The 19,747-nt window shown below is 28.2% G+C and overlaps 1 protein-coding gene across 1 annotated transcript; it reads left to right on the top strand.

Annotated features, from left to right (window-relative positions):
* The first annotated feature begins 3,006 nt into the window (after positions 1-3,006).
* LOC113383811 (ecotropic viral integration site 5 ortholog-like) lies at positions 3,007-10,497 on the top strand. The gene is given in 17 exon segments (XM_026622063.1): positions 3,007-3,259; positions 3,727-3,885; positions 3,958-4,027; positions 4,714-5,048; positions 5,117-5,311; positions 5,403-5,567; positions 5,651-5,845; positions 5,908-6,066; positions 6,128-6,364; positions 8,037-8,210; positions 8,692-8,853; positions 8,985-9,146; positions 9,219-9,285; positions 9,288-9,363; positions 9,668-9,785; positions 9,874-9,972; positions 10,444-10,497. Coding segments are annotated over 16 exon segments (2,310 nt in total). The 5' UTR covers positions 3,007-3,259; positions 3,727-3,843.
* The last annotated feature ends 9,250 nt before the right edge of the window (positions 10,498-19,747 follow it).

The raw sequence follows: 19,747 nt of genomic DNA, 5'->3' as shown, positions 1-19,747 counted from the left end.
CAACAACAATGTCTTCCATTATTGTTCAAGAAGAAATTAAGTTTTAATTATACAAACTTTTGTTAATTAAATTATTTTAATTATTGGAAACGTCTCTATTGTATAACGCTTTACTGCTGAAATACGTGCTAGTTTTATATAGTTTACTTTTATACTTTTGGACTGAAAGATGAATATTCTGAATGAATTATGTATAATATAATGGATTCTGAAAGATTAAGGTATCTAAAGCAAAAATATATCAGGAGAAAATATCAGATTAAACGGGATACACCTTAAATTTTTTATTCTTCTTCGTGAGATTCTCAACGATCACATCAAAGAAGAAGCAAGAAGTTTTTACTATGAACATTAGTTTTATTCTTAAAGCAGGAATATTCAAGATATCTACAACTAGACCTCCTGATGTTATCAACTCAAAAATAATTGTATGAATCCATCTTTAAGATCATTGAGAAATTAGATAGTTATTATGGGAAAATGAGCCCATAAACAGCACCAAGCTTGTGAGGCTCAAAATTATATTTTCAATTAAAATTAATTTAAGTCATTGCTATCTATTTGTAACACATTCGTTCAACTAACAAAGTACCTAATGAATTTAAAGTACCGCAAAACAGTTACAACTACGTAGTTTTATATTAAGTATTCGAATCGTGTAACGCAAAACTATATGGCCAGTCGTCCATCGTGTCATCCGGATAACAGTTGATGGGCGTTGTTTTTCCTTCTTATCTTGTCGGCGTTACTAATAGCAAAATTATACAGAAACAGCTGATAGATGTCGAAAACTCTTATCTAACGAGAGTATTGGGTTACGCCAAAATCAGATGGGTTTTGGTGGTGATAGATAGGAAGATAGGTCGCGAAAAAGGTTCGAGTTACTTGTGGAGGAGATCCAATTTACATTATTTTTGTCAGAAACGATTCATGTTTCTTTTTTCAATACATTTGAATATGTGCTCTATAAGCTGATTTGTTGCACATTCCTCAACTTAGTATTTTGAAATGAAGGCAACCCACTGGTTAACCTTTTTTTTCTGTTGGGAATATATTAGATATATTTCTAGCAGTGATATAAATCTATATAAATAAAATTCATTTATTTTTCTCTCTATTTTATAGATTATAACCAGCGCCCGAGGGTAAACCAGCCAGAGTAAGGGGTCGTTCTATGGGAGGGTCGCGGCTTTTCGCGACGGGCCCCACCGTTATCAGGAGCGATGAAGGACAACAACAATTGCCCATTGGCCGTAGGCAAGTCAAACACATTATTTTTTATTCTAACTATAGTAAATTTTCTTGACAACCCTTGAAGCTATGGACGAAGTCATGTTGGAATTATTAAAAATACTCATAATTTAACAAATTAAATTGATCTAATTCATTGAAACTCAACCTACGTTTTATATAATTTCACGTGTACGGAAGTAGGTCAGATATGTTGACATTTTGCAAATTGAATTTGATACTTCTATGCAGGTTGATGACATTATTACTCGAATGACATATAAATACCATGACATTTTAAAAATTATAGTTCAATTTGGCCGTGTGTAAACTCAATCAACAAGATTATAATAATATTAATGATACATTTTAACACACACGTATATAATCGTTAGATTTATTTGAGTAATATTCTATTAACGTTAATAATGCATGTTATTTAGTTTTCGAATTGTTTTAACACTATGAATTTTACAATCATGAATTTTAAATTAACTATCAATTAACGGTCACAATGTACTAATGAGTCTACTATAAGTTGCAGTTGTAATAATGCCTCAATTTAAATATATTTTTCACCTGCATTATTATAAAATTTGATAGTGTTATGATTATATATTTCATGCAAGGTCATTTATAATACGATGCACAATCATTAAAGTAAACAATTACGTACATTAATGAAAAGAATGTGACTTTATCGGAATTTCATATTATTCATTTCCAAATATTTACAATAACGATCCATATGTTTAAAAATAATACCCATATGTTTTTCTATTCACTGAAAAATATTTTTAAGATTATACCATATAATTTTAATTATCTACGTGCTTAAGTTAAGATAAAGAATTATAAATGTTTATTATGCTCGTGTTTTCCAAATAATTGTTATTTTGCTTACTTAACAAAAACAAAACATTTTGCTTACTGAAAAATATTATATAAAAGACTACAAAGCTGACTTGACAAACTCTTGCTTTCGTAATAGTCAATTCAATTCAAAAGTTCACACTAGCATATACTCTGTGTAACAAATAAATTTTCATTTTTGTAGAAAAAAAGCGATTTTATAACTTTTTGCTTATCGTATGAAAAATTATCAACAAGTGCAATCAAGTGTACTCAGTGCTAGTGATAAGACATTGTGAAAATATTATTTTCTGCTCGTTTTACCAAAGCTATTTTGAATTAAATATTTACATTCATAGGGATAGACTTCAGTGGTTAGAAATTCAAAATTTGCAGTTTAGTGAAAATACTATAAGAATTTAAAAAAATCATTAAACCATATTCGTGAAAGTTTCGAAAAATGTGAATCGTTAGAATGCTTGCTTGCTAATACCACCATATCTATATTTCACGTTCACGTTGTAATTGAAATTATTTATATTTAAAAATATAATATACAACATATAAATATAATAATAAACCGCAAACTATAGGACTCACAACTTTACCATTTTGGCGCCTCCAACAGTGTCTAATTCGACTCTGTATATTGGTTTTAGCTGATAAGAAATTAGTCACAAGATAAGGTATTCAATTAATCATAACAACGATAGGTATCAATGAATTTAACATATTCTCCATATATTCGTTGCTAAATAATTAATTAAAAATAATAAAAATCCAATAAGAAACTAATAAAAATTGACAGCTATTTGACAGCTGTTTGACAGTTACACGTGGTGCTATCTAACGTGAAGTCAGCAGTATCACAGCCCACATAACCTAACGTCACGTTCTTCTGTCATTTACTGTCCATCTGTCACATTCCTAAGACTTTCCATCGTAAAACTGTTATAAATCCAATAAGAAACTTGTTATTAAAATAATAAAAATTGTGATTTTACAGAGAATAATAACAGTTCATTGCCTACCGGCGAACTGGCCCTGTTAGCAAAGCTGGAGGAGGCAAATCGCCTCATTGAATCTGATGCAAAAAGTTTAAATTCATTGTCAGGAAATTCAGCATCTGGACATTCCAGGAAGAGTTCTGATACATCACAGATATCATTAACTAGTGGTAAATAACTTGTTATATAAAATAAAATTGGTATAAAATTTTTTGAGCATATTGTAGATATAAATAAATAATATTACTAATTCGCATGCCTATAAATGCTTTTAAAAGATTATAATATTAATAATATTAATAATCCTTTTTACATAATAATTATTGACTGTATATAAAAAAATGAGACACCATTAAAACAGCATGTTGTATGATATTTTGCTAACCCATTTTTTATATAAAATAAACAGTCCTTTAAATATTAGAAAATTCAACTTCTACTAATCTGCACATAACATTAAATTATCTCACTTTCACTAATTATACTAACGCATACTTAAATTTTTTCAGTATTTGCTAATAGAATGATATCGATTTAAGAACCATTAACCATGTTTTATTATTGCGATTAACTCAGAATTAATACTTTAAATTTATTTAAATCAAAATAAAACTTAATGTTAACAATTCAATAATAGGTATCCCAAAGGCTTTATTTTGAAAGAATGATCGCAGACCGAAGACTTAAAACAATCTTGTATATATTCGAGGAATGATTTTGAATTGATTATAATTGTAAAACTTCAGAACTCAATATGAATATACACGAAGAGAAAATATTGGAAATGGCCATGTCTGTTAGTGTGAATCTAAATAAAATACTAATATAAATGTGTTGAAAATATTAATATATTACATTCCATATATAGGGTCTGAGGAAATTACAATATATAACTGTCAAACAAATAGATTCCGGACGAAATATTTTTTTAAATGATGGTAACTATTTATGATTCCAAAGAATTAATAGTTTCATTGTCCGTTAACAATCGGGTGCTTGTTACTGGTGGTGGGTTAAAGAAATATAATATTTTTTGTATATTTATAATGTTTGGTTGAATGTTATTTGCAATAATAAAACATGGGTAAAAGTTTTGTATATTATGTGTTTTAATTTTTGTTAATAAATAGTGCTATTGGATCATCGTGTTGGTGATCACATTATCATTAAATATATTTGCTCGGCTACTTTCATATATTATATGATTTCTTTTATTTTCGTAACATATATGTTATATGTATATTTTTCTCACTAATATGGTTTTCTTGGTTTTGAGAAAATAATCATTTTGTTGTGTGTTATGTTTAATTTGGGATTTTTCAGAATTCTAAACAGCATTATTTCAAGATAGTGTCAAAAAATGTTTTTTATTGTGCATCATATTAAGAAGCATGAAATTAATCATCTTCGCATTGACTCACATCTAATCCCATTTGATTCGAATAAGAATAAAAATACGGAGCATATTCTGATTAGAATTAACTCAATGTTTTTCAGGGTGATACTAATAATGGAATTCGATTAGCATTGTCTTGTACACGAGTTTGCTTAATGTGCCAATGATAATTTTAATTAATGCATGTCCATTATATCGCCAATTTTATTGAAATTCTAATTTTACCAGGAGCGAGTTCAGGCCACGATCGCGTGGATTGCGCCGGTTCTGAGAATGGCGGAGCGGGTTCCGGTCCGGGATCCGCTCCGGGATCTGGTGAAGAAGACCAATGGTCTCTCTGGTCCAGGATAGTAGCTGATTGGGACGCGTACAACGCCGCAACCGGCAAACGAAAAACCTCCCTTGTACCCGTAGGAAGTGGATCAGGTGGAGATAGGAATCAGCCTTGCATAAAGGAACTGGTTAGGAAAGGAGTACCTCATCATTTCAGAGGTATCGTTTGGCAGCTACTGTGTGGCGCACATGATTCACCTGATAAGAAGCAATATGCCGAATATATTAAGGTATAAAATTACTAAACATCTGAAATTCCTTTCAGGTTGAAAATATAATCTGGTTCTTAATATTTCAGGCAACGTCCGCTTGTGAGAAGGTAATACGACGCGATATAGCTCGCACGTACCCCGAACATGATTTTTTCAAGGAGAAAGATGGTTTAGGACAAGAAAGTCTATTTAACGTTATGAAAGCGTATTCTCTTCACGATCGTGAAGTCGTAGGATATTGCCAAGGATCTGGTTTCATAGTCGGCCTTTTACTCATGCAAGTGAGTGAAAAATTTGTATATATTGAAATACATTATTATGGTTGAAACATTATTGCGAAAAATATTTATTAATAACAAATATATTTTGTAGATGCCAGAAGAAGAAGCATTTGCTGTTCTGGTAAAAATAATGCAAGAGCACAGGATGCGAGATATGTTCAAGCCAAGTATGGCCGAACTTGGCTTATGTATGTTCCAATTAGAAAGTTTGGTACAAGATCAAATTCCTGAACTTCATGTACATTTTCAGTCACAGGTAGTAAAATTACCACAATAAATTTTGCTGTTGAATTCGTCACTGAGACAAATGAATGACTCTATGAATAATAATCTTTCCAGGGCTTCCATACATCGATGTATGCAAGCAGTTGGTTCTTGACATTATTTACAACTGCACTTAGTTTACCATTAGCATGCCGAGTAATGGATGTATTTCTATCAGAAGGTATGGAAATTATTTTCAAAGTGGCTCTTGCAATGTTGGGACTTGCCAAAGCTGATCTGCTGTGTTTAGATATGGAAGGCATGCTTAAGGTATGAATACAAAACAAAATTATATTAAATTATCAGAAAAATCATATATTGGGTTTCTGTAGTTTTTCCAAAAGGAATTACCACCGCGTGCGGAAGCCGATCCTGAAGGACTTATGAATAATGCCTATAATATAAAGATTAATTCGAAAAAGATGAAGAAGCTTGAAAAAGAATATACCGTCATCAAGACTAAAGAACAAGAAGAAATGATTGAGCTGAGAGTACGTTTATAAATCAATTTTAATTTGATATTACAGTTCTAAAAATTATTTATTAATACAGAGGCTCAGGAACGAAAATCGTCTTTTACGACAACGCAACGAGCTTTTAGAAGCTGAAAGCGCAGAATTAGCCGATAGGCTTGTTCGAGGACAAGTTAGCCGAGCTGAAGAAGAGGAAACAACTTATGTTGTTCAAAGGGAATTGGCAGCTTTGAGGCATACACACCTTTTAACCACACACCAATTAGAAAATGCTCATGAAGAAATACGGGCACTCAGTCTTATGTTGCAGGATCAAGTAAGTCGATTTCATTAATACCCGATTATATTATATACAATATTTTTTTAATAATCTCTTTCACATATTCTTCACTTGCACCATGGTTATGGGTCACATATATTTTTGTTGAAGTTAACACTTATTAACCAACTATTAATTATGTTCATAAAATTTGTTTCATACTAGGCACAATTTATATAAAATATTTTTTAACAAATGCAAGATATTAGCTGTTAGAAACTTTGAGGCACAGTTTTATTTACATATTTCAAAGAACAAAATGTAGTAATTGTTAGATTTTTGTATTTAATAAAATCAGTAAATTTTTATGAACATTATGATACAGACTAACCGGTGATGGAAATGGTGTTAGATTTAGCATATTGCAACTTACTTTAAAACTTTCACTTTTTTTTTAAATCGAATTACATTTAAACTTAGCTAAGAAAAACGGAATTAAATATGTATTACTGCGGATAAATGAAATTATATTGTCTTATATTCAAAAGTCTACTTTTCAAAAATAAATAAAAATTGAACTTTTTCAGAATAATGCCGGATCTTTAGATTCTGTGAGTAGCCATTTGGAATTTTAAGATTGTATAAATTATTGTACGCATGAAAAATTATAACAAAATCTCGTATATAAAAATACTGATTACCTTAACAATTCAATAAAATCACTATAAAGAGCTGAAGCTCATAGTGGTTGTATATTTTAATCTAAGTTTGAAAAAAAACCTGAATTATTTTTATTTGTATATGTAAACCTAATGTTTGTTTTAACATAATTTAATTGGTTTGTATGTTTATGTTATCAGTACTAACATTGGCATTTAACAAAATTATGCATGCTTATTTATAATTTTGCGATAAGCTTATTTTTGTAATTTAATTTTGTAAAAAAAACTAAACGGAATAACTCTAAATGGCTTCCCATGATGTATTATTATGCATATTCAATACTAGAACTAAAGAATTAAAAAACCGCTGATTAATTCTTTTAGTCGATCAATTAAATGCTTCTGTATGCATGAACACAATTTTAAAAATAATGTAATATATATTAATAATTATTGTATATTATCGATGCGATAATGTTACACGAATCACAAAGAGACAAATAGTATGCTATTGATGGGCTATGCTTATAACACCTTAATTTATTTTTATTTCACCAGTAATTTAATTTAGTTTAGTTTATTATAATTTGCTTTAGCAGTTACATTAACAAACGCTGTAATATAAACGGCTTGAAAGCTCTGACGCGCAATCATGATCTACCACTAGAAGACTGAATAAATAAAGGAACAATTACTGATTTCTAGTAATTATATATATTTATTAAAACTATGAATCGCGACCACTATCAAAAATACTGATTAAGCAATCTGCAAAGTATGGTTGAATATCTACCCTTTGAAGTTGATATGCTTTATTTTGTTTTTATCAACATCGCCAGAAGATTTAGATAAATCAAATAATTTCATTCAAATTTCTTTTTTTCCGAAGACTGCTCAGTCTCCCAGTGCTTCTCATCCGCGGTTTCAGAGTTGTTCAACAAGCTCGCTTTAACGCAAAAACTACTCACAATTAGGTTACAATACTTTATTTTAAATTCAATTATCAATTATATTTTTCTTGATTTTCTTTTCCAAAGTGGTTATTTTTTGTATGATTTTCACGATAGCATACGTCTCGACAATCGTCTTTGGATGAACTGTCCATGAAAGACGAATCGTTAAAACAGAAAGAAGAAATGGTGACTTGTTTACAGCAGGAGCTGGTCAAAGTGAGGCTACGCGAGGCCGAGAATGACGCCTTGATCCGCGACCTCAGAGCTAGGATTAATGAGCTTGAAGAGGTTTGTGTAAATGTTGTATGTATGGTCGTTGTACAGTGTACATTTTTCAGGAATAAATATAAGAGCTTGTATAAATATTTGTTACAAAGCATGCTTTTGTAATTAATCAAAATATTGGGGAATAAAATGATCAAGTTCATGGCATCATATCTATCATTGAAAATATTGCTCTAAAATCAAAATCTACAAATAACGACTTCATGTATTCGTCAACTTGGCGTTCAGCACATTATCAAAACGCAATGTGAAAACTGCATGTCTTGTGTTTCTTTTTTTTCAATGTTGAAGATTTTTACAAAATTAATTTTTTAAATTCTATAATATTTGAATTACTGATATTAATTACCAATTTTTATTTATTATCAGCTTTAATTGGATTTTGTGTGAATTACTACGTTTGATGCCCAGTATCCAGAAATGATTTAATCCCGTATTATAAACAATAAAACTATTAATTTATGCTGATTTTTAATTTTATTAGGAAAAGAAAAGTTTGCGAGAAACCACTCCTGATAATTCTGTAGCTCATTTACAAGAAGAACTCATTGCTGTTAAATTGCGAGAAGCCGAAGCTAATTTGTCTCTCAAAGATTTGAGGCAAAGAGTTCAAGAATTGGCTGCCCAGTGGCAGAGGCATTTACAGGTTAGTAAGAAATAATTGTCATATAATTTTATCAATGGGTTTTATTTGAGAAGAAATCAGATGATATCAAATAAAAAAATCTTCAATCTAACTAATCCACAAGTATTATATCAAATATTTGTTCTATTTAGGAGCACAAACAAGAATCCAATCCAGCTCCAGATAGCACACCCAAGAAATTACTTTTCTGGGAAAATCGCGGAAACGAAACTCAAAAATTAGAAGAAGAATTGATGACGACACGCATTCGAGAAATGGAGACGTTGACCGAGCTTAAAGAATTGCGATTAAAGGTAAATAAATGCTCTAATAAATTCCTGCTACGTGTAGAAATAATTAGTTCTAATTAACTATGTTTTGTGCAGGTAATGGAATTAGAAACTCAAGTACAAGTCTCTACAAATCAATTACGAAGGCAAGATGAGGAAAATAAGAAACTAAGGATGAAATTGAATCTGCCTTGACAAGGGAGAAAGAGCAGGCTGCTAAGAGCAAGGAACAGCAACATAGGTCCGTTTGTTACATTGAAAATTACATCAAATATGTATATGTATCAAATACTATTAGTAAATTATTACAGTTAGATTTATATAATATATTTAAAATGTGTTATTTTCTAAACTTAACTAGACTATTTAAAAAAAATTATATACCGAACATATATTGGATTCCGTGACATCCATAACACATGTTTGGAGGAAACTGCATTGAATCTTCGTTTGTGCCAGAATAATTGATTTCTTTCAATTCATTAAAATTTAACGATATTTTTGACAAGATGTGTTTTAATTAATGAATTTCTTCTCTTCTATAGATATACAGATTTAGAAAGCAGGATGAAAGATGAGCAGATGATGGCAAAAATACGTGATGCCGAGCACGCCCAACACGTGGCGGAGCTGATGCAAAAAATTGGAGTGTTGCAAATGAAGGTAATTTTGAATAACAAATAAGAAAAAAGATTTGCTGAGTTTAAACAATTCCGTGTAATAAATATCTATGTTGATTTTTCTATTTTAGAATGAAGAAATGGTTGCAGAAGGCGAACTCCGGTGCAATTTGGATGACAGTGATAAAGTTCGCGAGCTTCAAGATAAAGTAGCCGATCTCAAAGCCGAGGTATTTCTATTTGAAATAAAGCTAATATTTTATATAAAATATCACAAATTTTGCTTTTGTTTCAACTCACTGTAAAAATAATAAACACGCTTCTAACAATGCTAATTATATTAACGCTGTGTTAAAAATCTAATTATTAACAGAAGAGTTTATTGACGCAAATATACACACGGGTATTACGAAATAATTGTATTTCAAAAGCCCGTGCTTAATTTGCACACATTTTTATATATATAAAAGCTCAATTGATTAAACACCTACTAATTTAAGTTTTCCCAAAAAGATTTTGTGTCCTAAATATTTCAGTGCAATTATTCAAAAATTTTAATTATAATTATATAATACAGTATTTTTACTTGTTTTCAGTCTTTTTCAAGTGTATTTTTCAGTTGATTTTATTATCTTTTTGGGAAAACTCATTTCACAGGGTCTTATAACACACTAACAAATGTCATATTTCTTCATGAATAGTTTCCGACACCAATCATGAGCCCAGAGACCGAGCCTTGGAAATGGCTCGAGTAAGTCACGCATGTCATACAAGCATGTTTTCTTTTTAATTTTTTTCTCATATCTTCATTAGATCGTAAAATAAAATCTTAATTTGTTTTTATAATCCTCTTTTATAATTATCGATTATAGATTTATTAATTTTGGTTCCAAAATAATCGAATATTCGAATGAGTATTTAACTTTAATGCATAAATCATATTCCCTTCCCTTCAGAATTAACTTTGTAAGAATTTGCCCTTCTGTGGATTTTAATCTTCTAAACCTAAATTTTCAATATTTAATACTTATATCCCTGCATGTTTGTTTATTATAAATCGTTTTTTAGTGTATAAAATACTTCACGCACGCCTAGCATGTTATTTGTTATAAATATTATTATATATTTAGGTAGTTTTGTGCTGTAGAAATTAGTTATTAGTATAATAAAATCGTTATATGGAGTTAAAACGTTTATGATAATAGTCATTCCTTTGGTTCAAATGTAAAAAATCTGAGGACATCTTTGAAATTCTAATAAAAGCAATAGTTAATAATGAACGTATTAGTGCTTGTGAAAGAAATAAACGATAGTTCTCCTATAAATATTGGAAATTGATATCATTTCTTGATGTCTCAATTCAGAATGTTGAGAACTGTTCGTGAATATTTCCCTTGTAGGGAATGTATGATCTATCTGAATGTTAGCATTTCTAATGAATCTGTTTTTTTTTTTCCAAAATTCTAATGAAAATTATCGCAGGTCATGAGGTTAGAGTCGTGGAAAGAGCATTGGGTCGGAGGTTGTGTCACACCTCGGGTAAATTCACTTCGCAGCCAATCCTGGGATAGTGATACCATGGAGGTAAATGACAACCTCAATGACGAATTAAGACTTCAGATGACTGGATTAGACCACACATCCAACGCTTCATCTGATAGCATCTTCAAACCAGAAGAAGCTAAAAACCTCGAAAATAATTCCCAAAATTTATCAGAAGAAACTCCACAAATCATACCAGACACTAAGGAAAATACCAAACTTACGCTCGAAGAGAACAAGCTTATAGATGTAACAAATGAACCAGAAAAAGTGTGATGTAAACTCCAAAAAAGTGTAATGATACCATTATATATAGGCGCCTAAAAAGTGTGATTCCACCAAAGGTGCTAAAATCGCAAAACCATGTAAATACCATATTTAAAATATAGGTCATTTATTATATAATACATTAGATTATTCGTTATGTATATAATATGATACATATTTATATTTAATGCAAAAATACATTTTAGAAAAAATGTTTTTTACTAAAATTTAATGTATTTTTTACTATATTATAAAAATATGTATGTTTAGGTACTTATAACGTAAATTTTTATGTGTTTCGGTGTTTTATATGATGGAAAACAATTTGATTTAAAAAGTGAAGAAGAAAGTTCACTCTAATTAGATTATTTTATATGGAATAGCTTTCTCTCATACTAATGAAAAACAGTCAATATTTTTGAAGATTGACATCTAATAATAAGCGTATTACTTTAGAAATGTTGTTGAATGTAAGTAAATCAATATTTGTAAGTAGTAAAGAATTTGATAAATGTGAAAAAAATTACTTATGATGATATATCTAAAACATAGTTATATATTTATTTTCTTATTTACTAATTTATTCTTTGATTTTTTATATTTACCTGATATGTATTATAAGTCTCAGATTTATTTTTTATTATTATTAATATTATATATTATTACTATTTTATTAAGCAATATATTTGATCATTTCTGGCTGTGTTATAGGTGCAGAACACAATTTATTGGCAACAATTTCTATAAAAACGCACTAAAGTTTTTGGAAGTGCAATTACCGAAATTGGATTCATTATAGACGAAATAAGATAAAGAGAAATAATATTATTTGTTGATAATATTTTAAAAAACATAATATTTTGACTTTTTATCAAAAATTAATTTTTGCTTAGTATTTTTAAAAACGTATTTGATATCAATTTCTCAAGTTCAGGTATGATGATTACGGGATAATTTGCAATATCATTTTATATACTCACATATTTAGTAGAAAAATATTTGAATTTATAGATATATTTAGCTAAATCAACGCATTTTTTCATAGAAAATTATATTATGTAGTATATTATTCTATTTTCGTATTTTTTATATTCCTTTACCAAGTATTATAAGGATAATCAAACAATTTGCTTCAAAGATTTTTGTTTATTTTTTTTTAAATATTACCAAATTTGGTAATAAATTTTAGTAACAGTAGAAGTAGCATAAACATGTAAGAATTAGCAACATTATGTGTATATTAATTATTAATAACCGGAGATTTGTTAAAGTTATTTTAATATATATTTCATACATAGCCCAATAACTGATTCATACTATACGTAAAACAAGAGCAAGCATTTGGAAAAATTTGGATAAACTTAGATTTTTGCATTTAAATAAAAAACATTTTTTTAATCAATATGTTTTATGTATAGATATGAATTGTTATGCAATATATGTTTGTTGATTCCTATATGATACGAAAAATGGAGCAAGACTTAAGATGTAGTGAAATTCCTCTAATGTGATACAATATATCAAATAAATATAGGATAAACCCAAATATTTTTTATTTAAATTTTCAGGTTTATTTAATTTCACAAAATTGATTAGTAATTTACTGTGAATGATTCAAATTATCTAATTATCTCTCACAAAATATTTTACAGAAATTTTCCTTCGTTCTATTTAATCAATAAAAAATGAAACCATAATAAACCATAAATCGTCTGGGACTTAAAATAAAATGTTTGAAAAAAATATGGTAAGCTTTGGAAAAGAACAATATCAATGAATTAGTAAGTATTGTCTTCATTATAGATGCAACTTTAAAAATGACAACCCGGATAGATAATTTTCCAGCAGTTAAGATCATTAGAGACACGCAAGTTTAAGGTAAGGTTAAACGTATATTTTCAATAACAAATTAAAAACAAGATCGCAATATTATTACATATATACTATATTTGTAACATCCATCAATAATGGATTTATTAATTTATTACTTTACCATTTTTTAATAATAGTAACAAAGTACGCAGACTTATCTATTCAGATTGCCACTTTCGGGGCAAAAATCAGCAACTTGAACTTTAGGTTTGATATCACAGAATTTTAATTTAAATAAAATAAAAATATAATAAACAAGGTCAAATATAGATATGTATTCATCTATGGTTAATTTATACACTTGGTTGTTTAATTATTATTTTGTTATTTGATTTATATATTTATTCATTTCTTATATAAGCTAGCCGTTATTCTGTGTTAAAAACTGATTCCGGGTTCGATACCAACCTCGGCCAGCTTGGTATCAAGCAGCAGTGATATCAAATTTATACTTAAAGTGGACTTCAAATTTCACCGAAAATATTTAATAAAATTATTGATTTGAAAACCTAAACTTTTTAGAGCCAAAAAGATATTAGTACTTTAGTGTTAAAACTGTAGTTTAGGTATACCCTAAAAAATATCAAAAAGATGAAGAAGAAAGGACTTTAGTACTTGATATCTATTATGTAAATTGTGAATTATTAGAAATGCATTTTCAAAACAAATCCATAAATGAATAAAAAATAGACGACGTCGCGTGTGCACTAAATGCAAAGAGTTGGCATGCGTTTGGTCTCAAGGTTAATCTACCAGGAAAACACGATTATATAAATTACTGGATGATTGCATTCAATAGCAGTTATCAATTTTAAAATACTAACTGGATGCATTTTAGATCATTCAGAAGCAAATTGTCGTTCATTAATAAATCTGTAAACAAATTTCAGAGAATTGGAATTGCAACCATAAAGGAAAGCAAAATCTAACATTATAGTACGGCTCTTTTTAATAGGTAGATTGGATTTAAAGTACTTTTTTTTTACTAAATCTTTCATAAATATTTTATGAAATTTTTTTTGCAAACAATCACATTATATTTTTGTGATTTTTGTTATCCCGCTTAATAAAAACATTGAAATTATTTATCTAAAAAAATGTAAAATATTAGATTTTCCAGTAAAATTCCATCATTAAATTTGCAAAGGTTCAATTGTCTTATGCAAGCTATCTAAATAAAGAATGATATATTAGTAGATTGAATAATTTGACAAACTTTGCTACCCACGTTGGTTCGCAAGTTATTTATTGCGACTATGTCGTATTATTCAATTGAAATGTAATTCATAAAAATCAAAATATAATTGAACTGGTTTCAAAAAATTCCACGTCCCTCAAAAATCATCAAGTAATAAATCTGAAAACTTTTTTTTGAATAGTATTACTTCGTGAGATGAAGCAAATTTAAAAGAAATTGTAGAAAAAATATGTTTCAAATTCTAGCCTCCCCTGTTTTATGGAATTTCTGCTGATCGACTAGTTCACTATTTTATATTACCAATTTACAATTTATTGAAAAATAGTATTTCTACGGAAATAATGTAATAAAAATGAGAAGAAAATTCTTTGAAAAAATAGAGAAATATTTTTAATAAATTACCACTCCTTTTGTGGAACTCCTACTTGCTATCCTTAACGTCCAAATTCATACAAGGTGCTTTCAGAAATATTTAATTAGACTCAATTTTGAAAAATTAAAATTTACTGAAATAATTATTTAAATAAATATAATTAAATGAAAAATAAATATATTTAATAATTAAGAAATTGAACAAAAATCATATGATTTGATATCAGTATAATTTATTAAATTCGAATTTGCTAATACAATATCAATTTGCTGTACTTATGAAATATTTACAGATTATATTATATATTACTATGAAATTTTATCAGAACACCTGATAGAACTGTTCACTTCTGACTTTTATTAAAATATAGAGGACACAAATTGCACTAAACGAGTAGAAAAAAAAGATGAAGGATAAGCATACTATTATATTTCAGTAACTATGCTCGATTTTCAGTTCTATCTCATCACACATAATTTGATATAATTTTTTTAATGTATATTTTTCTAACGAAAATAAAATGATGTAGGATAATTCATAACAACCTTTGCATAAATCAATAAAAATTTTTTTTTAAAGTTCCAACGCCTCATATGAAATTAAGGTACTTTTGGAAATATTTATCTGTACTCAATAATAGGGTAATTAAAATATAATTTAATAACATTTTTAACAAATATTATTTAACGGAAATATATACCACTTGTTAAGAAAATTATTTGCATAAATTTTCACGCCCACTAAATTAGGTATTTGCTGTTCATTTCCTATAATTTGCAAGTACTCTAGGAAATATTTATCCCTGCACTAATTTAAAGTAATATACTACTACTTTCCATAAAATTTGCCATTAATTTTTTCATAAGTAAATAGAATACAATGAATAAAAAAAGATACTTCAATAAATTTCTACGCTAGATACATTAAGGTACGTTTAGAAATATGTATCTATGCTCCATTTAAGGTAATTAAAATGTCCTTTACCCACTTCAATTCAATACGAATTCTTAAAAATCCTACCTCGAGGCTAAATCATAATCAAATTGACGCTCAAAAACAAAAGGGCCCGGCAGACCTCGAGGCTAAATCATAATCAAATTGACGCTCAAAAACCAAAAGGGCCCGGCAGATGATTTGGACTGACACTTCGGCGCGATGCGGCACGACATCAGCAAAATTGTAGCGATTTAACTAAATGAATTCGCCAAACTAAATAAGTGTCAAGGTCGATGGAACCTTTTCCTTATCAGCACCCACGATTGTTGACGACACGGTTATGTAAGGCTAATACCGAAATCTGTGATAACCGAATTTAATATAAGGTTCTGGTAATGAAATACTCGAATGGGGGTAGGCGGAATTATACATTAAATTGGAATATATGCGATACGGGGATTTAATTAGCGGATAGAAATTTATGAAGGATATTCAATGAAACTCTGTACGTTTCAAATATGTTAATTTCTACAATCGAATGCAGATGAACACTTTTTTTTATTGATTATTGATTTAATTTTAATATAATTTTCACATTATTTATTCCTCATCGCTATACTCGTTTAGTACATTTTTAGTCCTTATTTTTTGATTATAAATAAGAACTGAACAGTTCTATAAGCTGCTATGATGTAGCATCAGTTGCCCTTCTGTATATAATATATTTTTATTATTAGAATTTATCTAATATTGATGATATATTTTTAATATGCAGTAATGCCAGAGAAGGCTATTTTTACTTGACAACATACTTTTGATCTATATTTTTTAGTACAAATAATTATCACTACTTCTTGATATCAGGTTGTTCATACCCCAGATTGCTTGACACGCGTTGAATGCACTTGTCTCAAATGAAGTATAATTCGTTATAAATAAAGTAAAAATAAAAGAAATTCGATGCTTGAGCAAATTTCGATGTATATCTAACATAATTTATTTCATAAGAAGGTTTCGAAGACAATAAACAAAGTTGAATTTTTTTGTTCAACAATGAAGTTGTATAATATGAGAGTGAAAATAAACATATCATCATTCCTTTTAGATTTAAAAAATTACTCGAGTTTTGTTCATGGAATTCAATTCATCTATCTTAATCTTTTTCAGCTGAAAAATAAATTTTCAAGCTACTTTTCTGAATTATTAAAAGATGATTTCTTACCTTGCCTTTCACAAAAATATGATAAAAGTATATGTGCAAAAACCTATTTGTACAAAAAAAAGCATCAATGTAAATCAAATATAAATCACATTTATAAATTCAATAAAAGATCGCGTCATTCTACGGTAGAGAGGATATTGTAGTAGCAAGCGTATCAAAGCTTTTGGGCTTTCATTTGAATAAAAGAGGGATTTATGCTCTTTTCCGATAAATTAAATTTAGAATTTGGTTGTATTTTTAAGAATTGAATATTGTAAAGGTATTTACCAAACGAATTAGTAAATTATATTCGATTCATATCAAATTCATCCATAAAATGGTTAATATTGTTGAGGTAAATGACAATATGTACGCCAAAATAATTATTTCTTTTAAAGATTTGAAAATGTTAATCGTTTTATTCACGTTAAAAAGCATATAATATTAGTTAGGAAAATAATATTCCATTTTAGAAAAGTCAAGGCTCTAACTATGGTAACAAGATTTAATTTGATTTGCTATACTAGTTCGTTAAATTCAACAATTTTGAACAATGTAAATTCAAGCTAAATAAATACTGTACTACCCCATGTGCAAATAATGTTAATACTTAAGCAATTATTATCTTTGCTAAACTTTAATGATAATATAAATATTTCTCTTTTATAGTCCACGCAGTGTAACGAACTGTAACCTCACAGGGGTAATTATCCTCGCTTTCCCTCTAAATTTATGTGCGATTGTACTTGATACAGCTCGACCTACCCTTAGAGAAAAGATACAAGTGCACAATAAATTCCATTAAACTCCTAACTAGGCAATACTCTTTCTGAAAATGCACAATGGTTTTCCTCGGTGCTCATGATGTAATAACGCACGTTCCTTTTTTCTTCTGTTTTTTTCCCTGTGCATATCTTATATTATTGATTTTTAACGCTCGTTTTACACCGTAAGATTTTTTTTCGAGATCATTTTAAATGTGTGATCATTCTTATCAAATGGTTTGATAAAAATCTTACGTAACCCATGACGCGACTGATCACTACAGTACTTTGGAAACGTAGAGGCGTAGAAACGTCCTGTTCCGGTACGAATTGCTCACTTAAACGTTCTTAATTATTAACCTATAGTTGCATATTAAAATCGTTTCGCTATTGCAGTGTATCGACGGAGTGGATGGATTTTGATTTCGGAGTTGGAAAACATTTTATAATGAATATTTTTTTTACTACCATATTCAAAAACACATTTCATATTCTAAATAATTATTTTCATACTGTTGATGTTTTATATTAATAAATGTTTATGATACATTGACAAAGAGTATTACCGTATTGACTAAAAATTCAGCACAGTCTATTTTTCGAAATTTAATTAATTTTTATATCTAAACCACTTCTCATAGGTCTATAATATTTTAAGAAATTCATTTTGACTATCAACTGTATCACTATGCGAGGTTTTATCAAAATCCCAAAAGATTAAATATGAAGTATTTTACTACTTACTATTTTATATTAATTAAAACCATTGTTCAGTTCATGTCGAATAATATCTTTATTATACACGAAGATAACGAAACAATAATAAATGAATTATAAAATCTCAAATTTTTACAAATATAAATTAATATCAAATAAATTGAAGAAATAAAAGTTTAGATTAGACGTTATTGATATAATCAATAGTTTGTCTATTATTGCAAGGTCTTTTGAATATCAGAATTACAATGCCAATAATTTTATAAATGAACAATATTTTTATTAAAAAACTGAATATATAGTTAATTTTGAACACTAAAAATAGCTGAGAAAAAAATTAAATAAGGCTTCAAAAAATATTCAATCTACGAATAATTTTAATTTTACATTTATATGTTTTAAATTGTTATTCACTTACGAATTCCTTACGATAAATTATTTAATGTTCAAATAAAAATCCTAATATTAGGTCTACGAACATTAAAAAGGATTCAAGGAAGCTATACAAAAAATGTAATACTTAAGTAATTTACATAGATTTTCCAGATGTAAAATTCTTAAAATATTTATAGATTTTTTTATATTTTTTCAATGTATTATTTAAGCATTATAATATGTTTTTAACTAATTGCCCTTTGGCACATGTGAAAAACTCCTGAAAGCGTCAGAGATGAAGGCACACAGGATTAAATCATTATTTTTTACAGTTCTCTACGAAGTGGCGAGAACGTAATTATTCATTTTTATAATTAAAAAATTAATCACAAAGCCATACAAAAACTATTCGTTAGGCAAGGGTTTTTTAACATTATCCATAAAAATGTAAAATCAAGGACGCACTAAAAGAATAAATATAAAATTATAAAAAAATAAAATTTAATTATAATTTTAATCGTTTAAGTAAATATATAAAGTGTTATCATGCACATATTCTCAAAAATAATTAAATATAAAATAATTTAAAATTCTAATAAATTATAATTAAAAAATCAATCGTGAGACGGTCCGCTAGCAACTGAGTTACACCCACACACGGTCAACGTGTTTATATTATAATATATATTAAGAATATTGTAAGTAACATTATTGTAAATTTTGAAATATAGAAAATGATACGTATTGGTATGAAATAATT

The sequence above is a fragment of the Ctenocephalides felis genome, unplaced genomic scaffold, assembly GCF_003426905.1.
Source record: "Ctenocephalides felis isolate EL2017-DRISC unplaced genomic scaffold, ASM342690v1 CF-g0.4_SCAFFOLD_03570, whole genome shotgun sequence".
NCBI classification, from domain to species: domain Eukaryota; kingdom Metazoa; phylum Arthropoda; class Insecta; order Siphonaptera; family Pulicidae; genus Ctenocephalides; species Ctenocephalides felis.
Note: the sequence above shows the minus strand (reverse complement) of the source record. Positions and strands in the feature narration are given on the sequence as shown.